We start from the raw sequence: 15,975 nt of genomic DNA, 5'->3' as shown, positions 1-15,975 counted from the left end.
CAGAACATGTGACCCAGTGAGGCAGGAGCTTTGTTGCAGCGTTCGCAAGTTGGATCTTGCCCTGGAAACATTTTGAACAGTTTTAAGTGAGACAGATGAGCTTGATACATAATTTTTAGTTGAATAATTCTATGCTTTGCGCATATGGAGCTCGAGTGAATTCTCTGCTTTGCTACCTTCCACTCCTTTTCTGATATATTGATTAAGAGATTCTTCTTCCCAATGTCCTTTCGGATCTTTGAAAGGTACGGACTCTAATAGGATTTTATATAATGCGGAAATGGTGTTTAATTCCTCGGCATTGAGCAGTATTTTTTCCAGCATTGTGGAGGGTGCGAGGTGGGGAAAATCGGGCAATTTCTGTTTAACAAAATTTCTAATTTGAAGATAGTGAAAGAAATGTGTAGCTGGGAGGTTGAATTTGGAACGTAATTGTTCAAAAGATGCAAATATGTTGTCTATATAAAGATCTCTGAGCATTTTAATCCCAAAACTTTTCCAGGTATTAAAAACTGGATATGTTTGCGAGGGTTGAAAGAGGTGGTTTTCTTGCAGAGGTGCCACCGATAAAAGATTTTCCATCTTAAAATGCTTTCTAATTTGGTTCCATATTCTAAGTGAGTAAAGCACAATTGGGTTATTAGTATATCTGCGATAACTTGCATTTATTGGAGAGCAGAGCAGGGAGTATAAAGAAGTACTACAGGATTTTATTTCTATTGCGGACCAAGCCTGTGTATGTTCATTAATTTGTGTCCAGGTTTTTATGGCTTGTATGCTTGATGCCCAGTAATAAAACTGAAAATTAGGTAGAGCTATGCCACCTTCTGCCTGAGGTCTTTGTAGGGTTGCTCTTCGGATACGTGGGTGTTTTGAGTTCCAAATGAATGAGGTTATTGTTGAATCTAATTGCTTAAAAAATGATTTATTGATATATATTGGAATGTTTTGAAATAAAATAAGAAGTTTAGGAAGGATATTCATCTTAACAACGTTAATTCTTCCGGCTAGAGTGAGATGAAGGGTTGACCATCTATCCAGGTCTTGCTTAAGTTTTTCCATACAGACGGCAAAATTTTTTTGATAAAGAGCTTTATGTTTACTTGTGATATTTACCCCTAGGTATTTAAACTGATCTGCTATGGTAAAAGGTAGGGTGTCCAATCTGATATTATATGCTTGTGAATTCACTGGAAAGAGTATACTTTTATTCAGATTAATTTTAAGACCAGATATCTTTTGAAATTCTGTTAGTGCTGTTAGAACTGCAGGGACAGTGTTTTCTGGGTCTGATATATATAAAACCATATCATCTGCATATAGAGAAATTTTCTGTTCCAGTCCTTCTCTGACAATCCCCTTTATCTGATAAGAATTTCGGCAGTGAACCGCCAGTGGTTCAATGGCGATTGCAAACAGCAGTGGTGACAAGGGACATCCTTGTCTGGTGCCACGTTCTAGCTTAAAGTAGTCTGAGCAAATGTTATTAATACAAACTGAAGCTTCTGGATTGGTATACAGTAGTTTGATCCGTGCACAAATATTCGGGCCAAACCCAAATTTCTCCAATGCAGTATAATAATTTTTTTTTTTACAAAGTAAGTAGAGTTCTGCATTGGACTCCTGTCTGTAAAGTCGTGCTATTTTCCTCTCCCAGTTCCAAAAGTACATGGGTTTACCAAGGTGATACCCCAGCTTTTGTCTAGGTTTTTGTACAAGGGCTAGACAGAACGTTTTTGACTCTTGGGGTAAATTTAGGTTTTTAAATAAGCAGTCAGATAAATATATATACATTAACAAAGTAACCAATAAATGCATGTGCGGTAAACTCCGTTTTTGAAATTCTCAAGATTCTTCATTTGTCACGTGCATAGTTATACAGGACAACACGCAGTGAAATGCATCCTGATCCGCTTATCAAAAACTGTGCAAAGTTAGAAGAATATCAGTTAGATTAACAAAAAGTCATAGATCGAAAGAGTAAATAAGTAAAATTATGTGAATAAAGTAGAATTAGGTGTTAAGGTGCAATAGTGTAGTAATTACTGTGCAAAACCAAAGTTAGACTGGTGCATAGTTAAATGAGCCAGTTTGTTTGTTTGCGCTACTGCGATCTTTACTTTTGTAAGTAAAATTATGTGAATAAAGTAGAATTAGGTGTTAAGGTGCAATAGTGTAGTAATTATTGTGCAAAACAAAAGTTAGACTGGTGCATAGTTAAATGAGGCAGTTTGTTTGTTTGCGCTACTGCGATCTTTACTTTTTTATATTTTCTAATTTTCCTACTTTCTTATCCTTTAACTTTCTCCACACTTATCCTTTAACTTTCTCCACATGTGTATAGCGCCGTTTTTTTTTTTGTTTTTTTTTTGAGCCTTTCTAATTTCCCTGGTTTCATAGTCTCTAACCTGCTCTGCATGTGTTTAGCGCCAACGTTTGTAAACATCTCTGTGAAGTTCTACTTTCTCTTTTACTCACTGTCATTTAATTCTGAGCCGGATTGGACGTGCTTTTTTTTCAATTCCACTTGTTCCAGGCTGATAATTACTTTCCTTATTTTCTGAATTTGCACCTCAATTATTCTGTTTTGCTCTTTTTTCTGTCCAACGCATTTGAATCTCTTTTCTCCGCGCTTTTCTTTCTTCTTCGTTTAATCGTCGATGTTTCATTTCTACCCTATTCATTTCATTTCTACCGTATTGACCTTATACACTTTATATGCACTGAGAGCCCTGGAGCTGTGTGTGCTGCATGACTGCCTTTACACTACTGATTTGTTTTTTTTGATATTGCTTGTAAGTAGGGTGTGTCTTGCAAGACTCTCGTTCTATGTTCCCGTGAGACGCACCGTGGCAGGTCTCTTTCGTCTTGCGGGTCTTTAAATTATCTTCCGAGAAAGATCACGTATCATAGACTATCAGGACAGGGGACAGGATTTCTTTTTATAATATATATATATATATATATATATATATATATATATATATATATATATATATATATACACACACACAATATATGTATATATTGTAAGAGAAAGGCACTAAATTGCGCCCGACCCGACACAGATTCACACGGAAGGCACGTATAAAATGCAATAAGACTTTTTACTTTCTCCTCCTGTGGGCGCACGCCTTCCCCGTGTCCCACAGGCAATACACAGTCCCAAAGCACAGGCACAAATCACACACTTTTCTCTTCTTGGCACCACCACTCCTCCTCAGCAAGCTCTGTCCTCCTCCCACCCGACTCTGGCCGCTGAGTGGTGGTCGCTGGCTCCTTTTATAGTTCACCCGGAAGTGCTCCAGGTGCTTGATCACCGAGTTCTGGCTGCACTTCCGGGCAGTGCCTGCGGGACCCAACAGGGCTGCACCCAACTCCAATTCCCATGGAGCCCAGTGGGAAACCGAGGCACCGCTCAAACCCAGGGGGGCGGCCATCTAGCGTCCTGGGGGAGGTATTGCACTGCCCAGGGCTGCTCCCCCTGAATATAGTGTGCAGGGGTGTCCCGGCTGGGCATGGACCCCGACCGTCTGCCACAAATATAGTCACATTTCACAATACAATTATTTATTTGCACATTTATTTATTTATTAATTTTTTTCCAAAATATTCCTCCATACTCTCCATGTCAGTTTCCTACAGGTTTGCCAGTTTCCTCTCACATTCCCAAGGACACTCTAATTAGGTTCATTTGTTACTCTAAATGTGTTGTTATAGTTGTTGGCTACTATATAGTCTCATCATGCTGGTGAACCGAAGCAGCCACAAACCTATCTTTGGTTTCGATTAATAGCAGGCATGACTGGCTTCAAAATAAAACCAAACGCGTCATCACCGGTGTTTTGTGGGCCATTCTAGACTCAGCGAAAGAGCATTGAACACTCGCGTTTCAAGTATCCTGCCTTTATGCTTTATATGCCTCTGCCAGAATAAACCCTGGGCCTCTGCCTCCCTAAACCAAATTAAGACACTTTGAGATTGTTATGTATATATATTGATACTTAAATATTTTTAAATGGGTGAGTTTGAGACTCCTACTAAACATTATACTGTTAGCCAATTCTTCACTGACTGTCATTTTGTTATATTTTTACTGAAGTTATGTACTACCTCTGATGGTGAGGAGTTAAGCACATTTCACTTCTTTTCCATGTAAGGTTCTTTTACATCAGTACATCTTTGACCATGCATGTTATTTTCACCCATTTTTATTGCAAATTTGTTGAATACCCTTTAAATTTACAATTTAAGGAGAGAATTAATCAGTTGCAACAATTTTACCCTATTAGCTTTCCAGTTATTGCAATCACAATATTTTTGTTAACCATGCATTCTATTTTGTATTAAGAACCTGAAACTATTTTCCCCTGTGTGGAGTTTAAAACATTCACTTGTAATCTGGAAGTTTGATTTTCTACTATGATTTACCTGTTTTTTCTGCTTATGGCTTCATATATTCCTGCTTATTTGTCTGAGGCTTCCTATCAATATTTTAAGTAGGGCAATTCTGTTTTTGTGCACTTCAGATTAAAATCTTAGAAAATTCACATTTGTTGAGAGGTTAGTCTATGGTGAACAAGTTTGCAGTGTCATGTTCTGGAAAATTCAAAATGTCTTATATAATTCTGTCATTGTAATGCTGCGCTTCTGCTGCCACAACACAAGAGATTAAATTACCAGTGTTGTCTGGAAGGACAGTTTCTGTGCCATTTAGCTATACCCTGTCATTGTCACCACCTACCCTGGTAAGAAAAACACATTAAATCCCCTCAAATATACAACAATAAAGACTGCTGGCTTTCCCCAATTGAGACCGCTAGTGTCGTTAACAGGGGATGACAGCTATATGGCACATTTAGACATTGCCTGGATCCCTTTTGACAGCACACACATAAACCTGCCATGGATGAGGCATCAAATCACATGATCTGTGGATTTAATATCATCTCTGCTTGCCTTTTGCTACACTCTGTAAGTAAACAATGAAGAGTGGAGAGAGCAGAGAAAAACAAAATCACTTGCTGCATTTGTAAGGTTTCCTAAATGGAGTGTAGGAGTTTTCTAATGTCAGATTGCATCAAGTAACTCAGTACTGTTGTCTTGACAGTGATCCATGTGGATAAAGAAAATAATGGCACAATTCGAGAGTCCCTAAGGTCTGTGCTCCAGGAACCAGAGTCAGCGCATGGGATGTAAGTATAACACGTAAAAATGAAGTTCACCTTCTTTCATTTATTACTTACCTTTATGACTGTTGTAATGAATTTGTACTGTTTGTGGGCACGTTTTCATAAAGCTGTATTGCTAAAAGTTGGACTGTAATTTTCTGACAAGCACCAGATGGTTCCCTCTATCTGTCTGGTTTTATTTGTCCAGCACAAGGCTTTTTCACAAGTGCATATAACAGAATACGCTTCTAAAAAATAAAAACATGAACAGTGGCTGTCATGCTACAGTTGAAAGACAAACAGATTCCCAGTCATTCTCCATTTTCTGGTTTCGAATATTTATATTTTTTTGTCAATTAATTTCTATTTTTTAATTTGATTGTGCAGTATATTAGATGTAGATTTAGGGTAATGATGTAACTGCAAAATGTATCGAATAATACATGTGTTTGATCACCTAACTGCATCACAGAAAAAGGTTAGAGGCTGTGACGTTGCCTTTAGTGACACAGTGGTTAGTGCTGCTACCTTGACTCTCTAGCTCATATTCCAATCTAAGTACTGTTTGACATGTTTTCCTTCTGTCTTTGTAAATTTTTTCTCAGGGTATTTTGGTTTCTTCCCATCTACTTAAAGCATTTGTTGGGTTGATTCAGACCGGTATGAATGCCCTACACAGAATTGCTTCCTGCCTGGACCCTAGTAAGATAGGCCCTGGGTACCTCCAAACCACGCTTGAATGACTGGGTTCACAAAATGCCAAGCGTACAAATGTAGAAGTCACATTTTTTAGTACACTTGCACTAAATCATAAACTGCATGTACAATTCTAATCCATGCAAAGCAATTTTTCAACTTACGTGGTCATTGAGATGCATGTGAGTAAGTTGAAGCAGTGACAATTCTGATCCTAGAGGGTCACTTCCGATTTTGTTCGGTCCAGTTTATTGTCATTGACCAATAATCATTGACCAATTTTTAAGGTTTATGGAAGATGTCAAAAATATTGTTTCTTTATTTATTTACCTCAGTCTACCTGTATTCAGTCTGCTCTTTCAGAAGTTCCTTCCAAAATATATGCAAATGATTTGGAGAAAATTCAACAAAATGGCCTGGAGAGGATTAGAAAGCCTTATATTTTTATTTTTTTTTTTGTATTAAAAGCAGCTACTTAGTAATGATGATGAACACATACACGTGGTTTGCTTTTATTTGATATTTCTGAGTCATGGCTAATTCTCTTTCGGTTAATAAAATGAAGCAGTAAAGAGCTTAACATTCTTGACATGTAAGTCAATTCAATGAAGCAGAAATTTATGGCTGCAGCAAGCATCATTCTAAATTCAGGGGAAATCGTTTATAATTTCTGTGATATCAGAGAGTGAGCTAGAGTGTTCGTAATATACAAGAAATTCATTATAACAACAAGATTGACATTAAACTAATAGGTTGGTTGGAAAAAAAGCCTGCTATACCCGTGGCCCTCCAGGACCAAGATTGTAAATCCCCTCTCTACACTGTGTGCCCTTTACATTCTGTGCCTATGACTGAGCCTAGCCTGTACTCACCTTTTCTGATAATCATGGATCTCTGAATGAATCCCTGCAGTCTGAATTTTCTCCTCATTTGAAAGACCAATGGGCTTTCCTCATTTATTGTGTTGTAAGGATTTGCCACATGAAGATGATTCATATTAGAGTTGGTATTAAGCTGGCACTTAAAGAAGTTTTAGTATTGGTGTAGTATACAACAAAGATAGTTGCTCCTGCAAGTTATTTGATATAATGATTTTTTCTAATTCACATTTTTTCTGTGGTCTAAAGTTTAATTTGCTAATATTTTCTGATATAATGGAGAATATTTAAATTATGTGTCATAAACATAGCAGGATTTTGGATAGCTTGCCTTAAAGTGTCACAACATCGCCAAGTGCTTTAGTTATTCCTTTAATGCTGTGTTTATTGTCTTCTATCATTGCTGGCCTCGTTAAAAATAAATATTGCTCTGCATTTTCGCATGATTCTTATCAAAGAGTTCAAAGCATTGGAATGTACTGGCCTTCATGAGTGTTGTGTTCTGCCAGACAGTATCATCTCAAGAGGGCTTTGCTGTAAATCCTGTCCTTTGGTCAGTCTTTGAGTTTTGGCCAAAGTACAAGCCGTTAATTCAAATCAGGTTCCACAAAGCATTGTGATTATAAATGCAGGATAAAAGAAAACCTTAACAATGTTGAAAATGCAAGGGCCTTTTTGTATCATTGGGGTTATCTCTCTCTCTGTCTCCTTTCTTTCTTTCTTTCTTTCTTTCTTTCTTTCTTTCTTTCTTTCTTTCTTTCTTTCTTTCTTTCTTTCTTTCTTTCTTTCTGTTTCACTAGTGTTGATTAAATATCCTCACAGCAACACAAGATATAATCTGCTATAAAGCCACAATAAAAATGTCTAATATACTAATAATACTAGCTGAGAAAACAGTTTGTAATATATGGCAAATTACTTTATCTTTGACAACAGGTAAAAAGCATGCCATAAGAATATCAGATACCAAATAGTGAAATTAATGCCATTTTCCAGAAAAATTGCTACAGTGGAGGAAGGATCGGTTAATTTATTAGGCAGCTTGTGATGTGTTTGAAATTCTATATGGAGATCTGCTTAAGTTTAATTTACTTCAAGAACATTTGTATATGTCCTGGTATTGGTACAATGTGGCTTACACTGGCAATGGGACATATAGTAGAGGGATAAGGCAGAGTTTTGTTTATAATTACTGTACAAATCAGATACGCGCTTCAGTGGCCCAAGTGTTACAGGGGAGGAATTACACTCACCTTCTAGAGCAGTGATTCTCAAAGTCTGGTCCACGGATTACCCAAGGGCCCCAAGTGTGAGTCAAGTAGTAGTCTAAATGTCTGCAGGGCAAAGTGAATTTTAAATTGCTCACATACATTAGTCTGTTTCGTATTTATTTACTCATTTAATTTTAGCAATCAAGGCTAGCCAATATCAGCAATACTAAATCAATATACTTAGATACATGACAAATGAGTCTAAAACTTCCACCAAGGAGCACAGCATCGAACGTCTTGTGGACAGTAACAACTTTTGCTTCAAATCCAAGGCTTCCTATTCTGCTCTTGTTTGCTTGTTATGGTCACCCCTATTTCATTCTCTCTCTCTCTCTTTCAATTAACACCAGCCTTGCTGATCTCAATGTGCATGACTTTCTTCTAAACAAACTTTCATGTCAGCCTGGAGAGCCCACATCTAGGAAAGGCTTCCTTTTTCTCCACACCACTGGTGATGTGCTTACAGTTTGTCTGCTATTAATCCATCTTAAGGACTTGGGGTGTATTATGGATCATTGACTGAAATTTGTGACTTTGAGATGCAGATCCAGCAAAAACAAGTTGGGGAACTGTAATGCAGAATTAAACTAGCACATGACTTTCAGGCTGAAGTGGTTCATTGTTAGATTTGAATTTAGCAAAGTAGCCCTAAGTCTAAAACACTTTTGAGTTCCACTGTTCCAGAGAACACAAGCAGCAGCCAACTATACAGAGTGTACTGTCTCAGAGCAGGTTAGTAATATAGTTCATGGGTCTTGTAATGCAAGTTAGGTCTGTAAGAACAAACACAGAAGAAGATGTAGCTTTGAATTCAGATCAAAACCATTTATAATGTAAATATTTAATTTTGTGATGAGGTCAAAAAGGTGATTATTACTAAAAAATAATTAAAGAACAAAGGCTCACTTTTTTAGAAACAAATACAGTTTTGAAAATTAAAAAAAAAATTATAAGAGCGGATACAGACTCTCTGAATAATGTCCTTTGCTTGGTTGTCATTGGGCAGAGATAGACACCTCTAAGAAATTAGATAATTCTTTACCAAACACAGTAATAATAAAAAAACATCTGTTCACTACCTACTGATTTCTGTCATGTTTAAGTAAAATGTAAATGTTTGATAGCTGTACAATTGATTAATTTTTGTTAGGTGCAGTGCGTACAATAGGATAGCTACTTGTGCATTTCATATCATTACCCTTCATGTTTCTGTTTTAAAATCAACTGAAAATCCTTTATGTAAACTGACATTACATATTTGTTGCATTTAGCATTCTCTCACTTAATTCATAGTTACAATCAGTATGTATTGCAGATAAGATTAGTTTTACGCTTCCAGCCATAGACTTGGTAATGTGATATTGAGTTTTACTGCAGAATTTCAGGACAGGTAATCAAATGCTATTAAAATTGAACAGGAACATTTCTATACCTGTTGCTGAAAAGTTAGCAATGAGGCATCTTTAAGCATATTTCAGCACAATGTTAAAACAGTGTTCTCAATTCATGCATCTGGCAGGATCAGATTCACCTTGGTTAGCGACCCCCCTGAGGATAAACAGGAGTTTGATTGTGAGGACATCGGTTTTGCTTATGTGAGCTTGACAGAGATTGTCCTGAAGAAGCAAGACATTGTGGAACAAAACCTTGATGGTAGGTATGCCTTTTTCCAAAGAACAAGAAAATCTCTTCTTTACTTTGTGGACTGCAGCACTTGGATGGGAGCTAACAGTTTTTATTTCTTTTTTGTCTTCAAAGAACCCCTAAAATCTAAACTGAAGTTAATTCATACAGCTTAAATTTTGTTTGTTTGTTTTGTGTTTTGTTTTCCATACTGCAGTGGAAGAACTGGAAATGTGAAATGCTCTGACTTGTACATTAGTGGAAATTTCCTCTTGGCTCTTGTAGCTTAGACAAGAAGGCAGAAACATCGAGTGATCACTTGGGTTAGAAAAGAGTAGTGTTACCCATTCAGTGCTGTTATCTCACTATGTTTATTAATTTAAAGCTGCACTAAGAGGTCTTTGTTCATGGGTAAGGAAAGAAGCCTAACAGCAATTTAAGTGCAGTTTTATGTATGAACATTAATGGCATTAAAGTGTTGAGCTGAATAAATGATTCTTTGGCAGGAAATTCTTTTCTTGATATGTTCATTGTGCTGACAAACACTCAACACAGTAAAAGATTTAGTGTTTTAAGATTTTAAATCAAGAAAAAACTTGTTTACTCTCATGTATAAATGAGTGCAGTGTGTTGCATCAAACAAATTAGTTTTTGTCAAAGAATCTTGGTGACAGACCAGAAAAAGCATTCAATGATGATAAAAAGCAAACAGACTTTGAACTGGCACTTAAACAGTATTTAGTACAGCTAATACTCTAGTTGAAGGAAAAGATAAACAGCACAGCACTGTTAAAGAAATCTGGACAAGAAAACCATTTTAACTAAAATGGATTCTCCAATTTGAGCACACTAGTCCCCATTTCTTCCTGTTTAGTTGCCTTGTGCATTGCAGCTTCAGTCAGAACTTATTTACTCATTTAAAGCAATACTGAACCCAAACACGATATTATTTATATGTTACTTACCTCATGTAGTTTGGTGTGATGTCCAAGAAAAAAAATGAATCTCATGTTTTCATGTACAATGAAGATAAAAAATTTCTGATGCAGCAGACGACTATGGTGACCAATGTTGGACAACAGCAAACAATATTAAAATGTCCATTGAAAAGATTGTATGTTACTCATGTTGCATAATTTATATCTGAAGTCATCCAGTCATTTACTAATGATTTCGCAAATGCATGTTTTTACTAACATATTGTTAAATTAACTACTTCCAGAAAATAGTCTTGTGAACTAAAAAAGAATGTGCTCAGACACACTTAAGTGTCTGAATTGAAGACCTGACATCCCACCCCACCATTCTTTGGTCACAAGTCCAGTCTAGTAACTGTTTTTTCTTTGACTAACATTGGTTTTTACTTGATATCGACAGTGCAAAGGTCGCTGAGAGACGTGTAAAACTAAAGATTAAAAATTAAAGGAAAGCAAGTGAAAACAAAGAAAGTCATTTATGTGTTGTACATATATACTGAGATGCTTCAACACGGAGAATGTCAATTTACTCGTACAGTTTAACACTTGCCACTAAATAATCCCAAAGTACTCCAGTTGTGGATATGAATATAAATATAGAAGGTGGGTCTACAATTCAATGTATCTGAGTGCATTTCATTCTACTTCATAAAAGTGTTTCCTAAAAGCAACTTACTTAACAATACCTGAACAAAAATACATTTTTAGTATTTTTTAGTTTAGAATGTTGTGAGCATATGAATGGATGATTTGACGTGTGAATTATATGACACAAGTAACATAAGACTTTTTCATGGACACTTTGATATTGTTTGCTGTTGTCCACCATTGGTCACCATAGAGTTCTGTTCTATCATATGTGGTTTTTAATCTTTGTTCTGCATGAAAACATGATATCATTTTTTCTCTGCCATCACTACAAACTACATGAGGTAAGTAACATATGGAAAAATATAATTTTAGGTGAAGTATTTCTTTAACCAAGAACCTCTTACCTTTTTGGTTGGTGTGCATTTGTCAAGCTTTTTAAGGCATATAAGACTAATGATTGCAAAGTAAATTGTAGAGCGTATAAGAACATGAGAACCACCATTAAGAAGGATATCAGAGAGCCTAAAAGAAAAGAGAAATATTAGAAAATAGAATAGAAGAAAAGAGAGAAATATAACAAGTAAGGTTAAAGAATACCCTTAGAGATTCTTTCAGTATTTTAGTAGTAAAAGGACAGTCATGGAGGAGGTAAAGTGCATCAGAAATAGTAAAGGGGAATTAAGATATACAGTCCATGAAATACCGGGTGCCCTAAACTTACATTTTTCTGAGGTCTTTACAAGTGAGCCTCCCAGAGGTAAACAGGACTACTAAGGAGGTAGTGAGGGATTTGGAAATTGTAGAGGGAGAAGTGCTGCTCAAATTAAATAGGCTGAAATCAAAAAAATCACCAGGAGTAGATATTTACCCTCGAGTTCTTAAGGAGGGTAGTGAGTACATATATAAATCCTTGACATATATTTTAAGGAAGTCACTGCGCACTGGAGAGGATAAGGATAAGGTAAGATTGAGCAACACCTGGCAAGGACTGGGGTTATTAGGAACAGTCAGCACATGGGTTCAGAAGAGGGAGGTCATGTTTTACTAACATGCTGGAATTCTATGAGGAGGCAACAAAAGGATATGATTAAAGTGGAGCATTTAATATTATTTATCTTGACTTACAGAAAGCATTTGATAAGGTGCCACATTAGCAGTTGGGCATCAAAGTAAAAGAAGTGGGTGTTCAGGGTGATGTTTTTAGATGGGTGCAGAATTGGCTCAGACACAGGAAGCAGAGGCTGATGGTGCGAGAAACCTCAATAGAATTGGCTGATGTTAAGAGTGGTGTTCTACAGGGCTCAGTGCTAGGGCCACTGCTATTTTTAATATATATAAATGATTTAGATAGGAATATAAGTAACAAGCTGGTTAAGTTTGCAGATGAAACCAAGATAGGTGGATTAGCAGATAATTTGGAATCTGTTATATCATTACAGAAGGACATACAGGCTTGGGCAGATTTGTGGCAGGTGAAATTTAATGTGAGTAAAAATGTAAAGTATTACACTTAGGAACTAAAATGTTAGGTTTGACTACACAATGGGTGGTCGGAAAATTGAGAGGGATTTAGGGGTCATAGTGGACTCTAAGCTATCGACTTCACGACAGTGTTCAGAAGCCATTAAGAAGGCAAACAGAATGTTAAGTTATATAGCACGATTTGTGGAGTTGTAGTGGTGGTTCTGCTCAAACTTTATAATGAACTGGTGCAGCCTCATCTGGAGTACTGGGTGCAGTTTTGGTCTCCAGGCTACAAAAAGGACATAGCAGCACTAGAAAAGGTCCAGAGAAGAGCAACTAGGCTGATTCCAGGGCTACAGGGGTTGAATTATGAGGTAAGATTAAAAGAGCTGAGCCTTTACAGTTTAAACAAAAGCAGATTAAGAGGTGACATGATTTTGAAGTGTTTAAAATAATGAAGGAAATTGGTACAGTAGATCAGGACTATCATTTTAAAATGAGTTCATCAAGAACACGGGGATAGTGTTGGAAACTTGTTAAGGGTAAATTTCATACAAACATTAGAAAGTTTTTCTTTACACAAAGAACGATAGACACTTGGAATAAGCTTACCAAGTAGTGTGGTAGACAGTAAGACTTTAGGGACTTTCAAAACGTGACTTGATGATTTTTTGGAAGAAATAAGTGGGTAGGACTGGCAAGCTTTGTTGGGCTGAATGGCTTGTTCTCGTCTAGATTGTTCTAATGTTCTAATTTCCAAGAATGAGCTTATGCTAACTCTTGTCTTTTGAAAATGCCACAGCTAAATATAACTATGCTTTTCTCTTGTTTTCTGCAGTTTTCGATGCACAAGATGCCAACGAAATCATTGGCACCCTTAAGGTGACTGTTAAGGCTCTGCAGGCACTGTTGTCCATCTTGGATGAAGACTCCTAAACAATGTAACCATCCAAAACTATGCTACATTACAATATCAGTGTCTTTGAGACATTTTAAGATAATGTAAGGGCTGCTTTCTGACTGAAACAGAAGAAAACCCAGTGAGGTCTTACTAGAATATTTTTGCTTGATTACACTTTCACATTATGAAATGCTGATGAAGGTTTACCTTCATGCCACTAAGTTTCATTTTAATCTTCAAACAATTTCCAAAGGATACCTGATGAATTACAATACTGCAGTTTGAAAGGCCATTTATAAAAAGGCAGTAGTGAGCTGCAGGTCACATATTGCATTTTCTATGTAATTTTGGAACTTCCAAATAATATATATATATTATGATGTTATGATTTCATTCACCAGTGTCTGACAACAGAAATATAATGCATCACATGACACAAGACCAATTTTAGAGAGTATTCCTTAACATCAGTGAACTGCTGGTGTGATGCTGAATTCAGGGGATCTCAATCTAGTGTGTCTTCTTAATTAAAAACATCACTGATTCCTTTTGGCCGGCCTCCTAAATGTGAAAATCCTGCAAGAAAAGTAGTTCCTTGATTTTATGGCAGTGTTAAATGGTTAGTCTGTGAAAGAGCTACATTTAAAAATTTTTTAAAAAATCAAGAAAGTGTTTCTACTAGTAAGGTTAATGGTGTCACTTTTTATTTTGTGCGTTGTCATCAGGAGGAAAACAAAGAATAATATGTAAGAATCTATTCAGGCTGTTAATCGATGAACCTCTGTAAGCCTTACTTCTTATTATGTTACTTGAATACCGAGCAGACCAGAAAGCTAGAAAGTTTCATTTTCCTCTCCCACCTTCCTTCCAAGCTGATTACCATCATGTATGAATGCTGTAAATGAAGAGTTTCAGTCTGCCATGTTAAAGAAATTAAATTTACATGTAATGTATATAAACATATGAGTAATCTTTTATATTTTGACATTTTCTGATATATATTAATTGTAATTTTGAAACAAAAAATAAATTAATCTTATTCTGCTGGTTTGATTTGTTGATGAAAAAAGAATGATTATTATATTACATGTGTTTTAATAGTTTTTTCAGCAAGCACAAGGTTTTGTGTCCCTGCAAATAGGCAGCCTTAAATTTGTTCTTTTAATCACCAGACTAAGTGATAAGGCCTCTTAAGCCTCATTAGCAGTTTCACACTATGAGCATTTTATTGGAATTGGTAGATGAGAATTGCTTGGACTTATGTATTAATCCACCTCTTTAAAATGCTAATGTCCATTTTATGCATACTGAACCTCTTAAGCGCTGCCTCTATCAATTATATGGCAAGAAGCGATTCTGAGAACATTAGTGTGAACACATCTGAGACAATGGTTTTTGCATATGACATACAGTAGATGTTCCTGTAAAGTGCTGAGCATATTCTATGACAACAGAGAACTGACAGGAAACTAAGAGATGTAAAACTAGAAATTAGAAAATATTTTATATGAAAGATCCAAATTGACTTTGGCAGAAAAAGCTTGTTATCCAAAGACCAATTCAGTAATTTGCTGTCCTATAATGAAAATACAACATCATGATGGTCTTAGAAATTACCAGTTTTATCATTCTGGTTAGTATATTCTAAAATTTACAATATTATGCAAGTTAGTATTTTATTGAGTACATTGTGCTGGCAAAGGTTGTGCAAATAGCGTATGGGCATTGCTATATATCTTTTGGCATTTTTTGTATGGTAAAATATTATTGCATGTTTACAGTGAAAACCATCATAAAATGAATTTTTCTGTGTTTGTAATATACTGTATGTAAATAACACTATATTTACTAAATTAGCTAAGTTATTATTGAGTTTGAATGTATTTTGGGACAAGCTATTTGTGCAGTGGCTAATGCTATTGCCTCAATTGTCCAGTTCTCAATTATTGGCCATGTGCAGCTTACACATTCTCACTATGTGCATGTGGGGTTTCCTCTGAGTTCTCTATTTATCTTTCCAAATTCCAAAAGAAGAACTGGGTAGACTAAATGGCTGTTTCATATTGCTACTATGTGAGAGAGTGTGGCTGTGTGTGCAAAAAGGTTCTGCGATGGAGTAGTGCCCTGTCCAGTGCTTGTTCCTGCCTTGAACCCAGAGCTGCCTATATAGGCTCTGCCCCCCTATAACTCTCAGTTGCATTAGTTTGAGAATGTAATGTAACATTTACTCCAGGACACTATTTTGTTATTCTTTTTAATTTTGCTCTGTGCATTCGCTTTATATTAAGGAATACTGAGTATCTGGCCAAATGGTACAATATGCATCCTCACCACACCCTTCACTATGTAAAGTGCTTGGTTTCTTGTTTACTGTTGCATGACAGTAGGAATTAGTGTGCAATC

General features: G+C 36.2%; 1 protein-coding gene across 1 annotated transcript in view; it reads left to right on the top strand.

Moving 5' to 3' along the window:
• Positions 1-14,625, top strand: part of rpgrip1l (RPGRIP1 like) — a 209,977-nt gene extending 195,352 nt beyond the window's left edge. The window contains exons 24-26 of the mRNA XM_051931527.1: positions 5,111-5,195; positions 9,536-9,669; positions 13,510-14,625. Of these exons, the coding sequence (XP_051787487.1) occupies positions 5,111-5,195; positions 9,536-9,669; positions 13,510-13,607 (317 nt within the window). The 3' untranslated portion in view covers positions 13,608-14,625. The remainder of the gene's footprint in view (positions 1-5,110; positions 5,196-9,535; positions 9,670-13,509) is intronic.
• Positions 14,626-15,975: the final 1,350 nt, after the last annotated feature.

This window comes from Erpetoichthys calabaricus, chromosome 9 (genome assembly GCF_900747795.2).
Source record: "Erpetoichthys calabaricus chromosome 9, fErpCal1.3, whole genome shotgun sequence".
In the NCBI taxonomy this organism is placed as follows: domain Eukaryota; kingdom Metazoa; phylum Chordata; class Cladistia; order Polypteriformes; family Polypteridae; genus Erpetoichthys; species Erpetoichthys calabaricus.
The sequence above is the reverse complement of the archived record's forward strand: the minus strand, read 5'-3'. Positions and strand labels throughout refer to the sequence as shown.